General features: G+C 42.9%; 1 protein-coding gene across 1 annotated transcript in view; it reads left to right on the top strand.

Moving 5' to 3' along the window:
* DSCAM (DS cell adhesion molecule) overlaps positions 1-4266 on the top strand; it is a 445083-nt gene that overhangs the window by 338732 nt on the left and 102085 nt on the right. Inside the window, exons 13-14 of the mRNA XM_017736327.1 lie at positions 263-359; positions 1711-1858. Of these exons, the coding sequence (XP_017591816.1) occupies positions 263-359; positions 1711-1858 (245 nt within the window). The remainder of the gene's footprint in view (positions 1-262; positions 360-1710; positions 1859-4266) is intronic.

Genomic DNA, 4266 nt, shown 5'->3' with positions numbered 1-4266 from the left:
AGCAGGAATAGGTGGAGCTCCAGCTCCTGACTACACATGTAGAGCTGGTAGCCTGTGTCCTCAGCCCAGGTGCTGCTGGCTTTGATAATCTCAGTATTTTGGAAGTTTTCCTATGCAAATGGATGTGTGTAACCTGCAATATCTATTTATTGCTGTCGAGGAGAACAGTCTGCACGATTTTTCTTGAGCCACACAGACAAGCTGTTGGTTTATTTTCTCTGCGTGCTGTTCAATCCATCACTTCTTTTCCAACCTCCTATAGATTCTGCCAACTGTGCGTGAAGATTCTGGCTTCTTTTCCTGCCATGCCATCAATTCTTATGGGGAGGATCGTGGAATAATTCAGCTCACTGTGCAAGGTAGGGAGAGGACAACACAAGGAAAAAAACCCACAGCTATTGTAGGACAGGAAGTGTAGAAATCTGTTGGGGGGAGGGAGGTTCAGATTCCTAATTGTGTTCCTCATTGTCAAAGAAATGAGCAGCTGCATTAAAATTTTCAGTCTTTCCTTTTCCAGCATCACAAATTAAATCAAAATAAAAGATAAGCTTGAGTCTTTCTAGATGTGCAAGAATTAATTAGATTTTTTTTCTTAATTACAGTAGTTGACAATTGGGAAGGATACTTAAAACCAGTATCTTCAGTGAGGACTGTGGATATGGAGGATTGAGGGAGAGCAGGTTGCATTTGATTTTAAAGAACAAATGTGCTTCAAACCCAGGTCTGAAATAAAGCAAAAGTGATCTTACTTAATCTCTAGAGAAACATTAAACCTACTGTGGAACTTCAAGCAAAATATTTCATGTTTAATCAGTCAAAATAAATTGTGAGCAGTTTGCATGATCCAAATTCTAGGAATTTATGTTGCCTGGAGCTGGGGTTCCCCTTCCACAGGGCAGAAACAGCAAGTCTTGGAAAGGTGACAATATTTGAGTTGCAGGGCACGGGCAGGACTCAGCCACTGGCCACTGCTCGTTCCCGTGTGGTGCTGCTTCCTCCTGTGCCTCTCCGAGCCTGCACACAGCAAATTCCTACAACTTGCAGATTTGGCTCTCAGTGCCCTGGATTCTAAGTAGCAGCAAATTCCAGTGGATACCTAGGGCAGCCCTGTTGAAAAATTCAGGTGGAGTTTGGGGACATGTTCGCAGCTCCACCACTGCTCATCGAAGCTGCCATGACAATTTAAAGGGACATTAGAATGGGTCTAAGTGCTGGTTATTTATAACGTTATCTTTAGAGGCAGAAAGAGGCTTTTAGAGTGATTTTATCAAATTATTCTGTTATTGAACTAAGACTTTTAAACACACTCAAAGAGATAGAAATTTTACTCCCTCTCCCCACCAAATTTAGCACTTTTGAGTTTAGTACTCATATTTCTACGATCATGTTTTGTGTAAAATCACTGATAGCAGTATCAGTGAAAGGTGGTGTTTGGGGTAAAACATCTTTCCTGGAATGAAAGTGCGAGCTGGAGGGATTTTAAGGAAATGCAACCAAGAATGTTAAAGAGGAGCCAGTATTCAAGATGACACCAGTGACTCTGAACTGAAAAGTGTTGAGTGCTTCCAGCAGGTAATTAACAGGATCAGGGTCCCAGTGAGTGCCCAGAGAAATGCCAGGAAGGCTGAGCCAGTGCCACGCTGGTTGGTGTGACACTGTTAAGAGGATGGGGTCTGTTCTGAGCAGAGCTGTGTGTGTGTGTTTGCCCAGAACCCCCCGACCCCCCCGAGATAGAGATCCGCGAGGTGAGAGCTCGGAGCATCGCCCTCCGGTGGACCATGGGCTTCGACGGCAACAGCCCCATTACTGGCTACGACATCGAGTGCAAGAACAAGTCAGGTAAGGAACAATCTCAGTAATCCCCATTGCTGGTCATTCCAGCAGTGAGTTTGTGTTGTAAAAGGTAATTCATAAATTGAAAGTGCCTGATGGAATTCTTTATCATGGTTTGTTTAATCTTCCACAGGTAGATTTATCTTCATTTTTTGTCCTTTTTTTAATTTGTTTTGTGGTAAAGATGTTAAATTTAGCAATTGCTGCTTTTCCCTTTTACCACTTCATGCTATATTTACTGAGGCAGAAGTTTTTGTGATGTTTTCATTAGTAGATAAAATATTTTCAAGTATGTTGAATCATTAGTCATCATTTTAGCCCGGCTTTGTAAATGAAATCAATAATGTACAGGAGAGATTGATAATGTACCTGAAAGATGAGGAGTGGAAATTCTTCACTGAGGCTGAAGTCAGGAATGGCAGGTTTGGAGATGTAAATTGGGAAAAGATGCCTTCAAGGGATATGCACACCTAAAAGTTTCTGGGCTCTGTTTTCTTTTTGATTGTTTTAATTTCTTTCCAACCACCCACCCGCTCCAGAAAAGTTTTTGAAAGCCACTCTCCTTTCTCACCCTAAAACATCTCTTGTATTTCTCAAATACAAGAATAAATATTTAAGAATGATGTAACTCAGCACAACCCCATTTAGGACAACTGAGGTGCTTCCCTTTGATTGAAGCAGGGACAGAAAGGGATTCCAGAGCTCTAAAATGTCTTTGTTAGATTTAGTTTGATGTTTTCAAGTGATAATGCAGAATGTAGGCAGAGATTAAGTGGGGGTCACCATGAACCTGCATTGAAAAATGATGTCTCTCTAACCATTGGATTAGAAATTAACCAGTGGAATGATAAATCAAGAGCCAGACAGAAAATGAAGCATCATCAGATTGGATGGAAACATCAAGATACAATATATTGATAAAGGTTAAAAAATTAAAGGAAAAGAAGAGGGTGGCAGAATTGGTGTCAAAGAAATATTTGTCTGTATCTGAAGACAAGTCCTGGAGGTCATGTCCTAACAAGAGCAGATTATCTTCTCACTGCAAACAACAGAAATGTCATTTTTTAAAGTATGAGGGTGACTGTTTGAAGAAACTCAGATCAGGTTTTTGAATTCTTGCACATGAATTTTGTCATTAATTAAACCATCAAGAAGACGAAATAGCAAAAATTAAGAACTTGCATGGGGGTAGTTGGAGGAATTTAGAACAAAGAGGAAGAATTAAGAAAACTTCTCAGTTTCCAGGTATTAAAGGTTTGGAACAAAATTTAGATTACATGTTCCAGGAACATCCTGCCAAGACCAAAGTAAACCTGTAAACTGCACAGTTGTGTTTAGTGAGAATTTTCCACCTCTGTTGCCTTTTTCTGAGGACTCAGAAACTGTTTTCGATCAGATGCATCATGGAGGCTTCTCAAGAAGGAAAGCTTCAGTTTCACAGAATGTGCAGGTGACCACAAAGCAAGCATGGACTTCACTGTATATGCAGCCCTCACATATCCCATCACAAAGTCATAGAATTTAGGTTGGAAAAGACTATTAAGATCGTCAAGTCCAAAGTTAGCTCAGCACTGCTGATACCTACACCATCAGACACAAAAGGTGCATTAACTACCCTAATGGAATTAGTTACTCCACGGAAGGACCGTGAGGTTGCCTGTCCTGTAGGGTCCAGTTGCCATCCCAGAGCACTACAAATAGCAGGAGCTTGGTGTTTCAGGATGTTTTGGTACTTAAACACATCACCTGTCTGTACAGAAATGTACCTGTGGCTCTCAGACCTGGTCCTCCATAGAGGCCAGTCCTGTGCAGGCTCCAGACCTTTCCACGGGAGGTGCGCAAAGAGGTCTGGAGACAAGAACGGGGGGGTGGGTCCTCCTTTGCGCCTCTCTCCGCAACCTTTTTAATTTTTTGCGTCATTAGGGCAATCTTAGGGACAAACTTTGAATCAGTTCTGCTTAATTTCGCGTTCTTGTGCTCTGGTGGGAGCTGGGCATCCCCCGGGTCGCCGAGGCTTTCTCAGGGCTGGGGGTTCCCAAAATCTTCCCCGGGAGCCGCGGGGGTCCGGCCGGGCGCGGGGCCGGTGCAGTACCAGCAATGGCCACTGGGTGGCAGCGCCAGACCGGGCCTGCGAGCGGCCGCCGCTTCCCCAAAGCCCCACATTCCTCAAATCCTCCTGGAAGAGCCCAAAGCTTCGTCCTTTCTTCTGGGAACGGGCGGGAGGCGGCTACTTTTCATTAACATGTGATTTTTTAAATACATCATTCTGTAAACACGTGTTTTGTATACCACTGAGCGATGCCAGGGCGTAATATTTTATGAGTGGAATAAAGAATAGAGTCTAAAAGTTCTTCTTTCTCTTCTTCCTTCCCTTCCCTTCCCTTTCCTTCCCTTCCCTTCCCTTCCCTTTCTTTATCTCTTCTTTTCTTTTCT

Source organism: Corvus brachyrhynchos, unplaced genomic scaffold, assembly GCF_000691975.1.
Source record: "Corvus brachyrhynchos isolate BGI_N302 unplaced genomic scaffold, ASM69197v1 scaffold434, whole genome shotgun sequence".
NCBI lineage: Eukaryota > Metazoa > Chordata > Aves > Passeriformes > Corvidae > Corvus > Corvus brachyrhynchos.
This window is presented reverse-complemented; position numbering and strand designations above follow the sequence as displayed.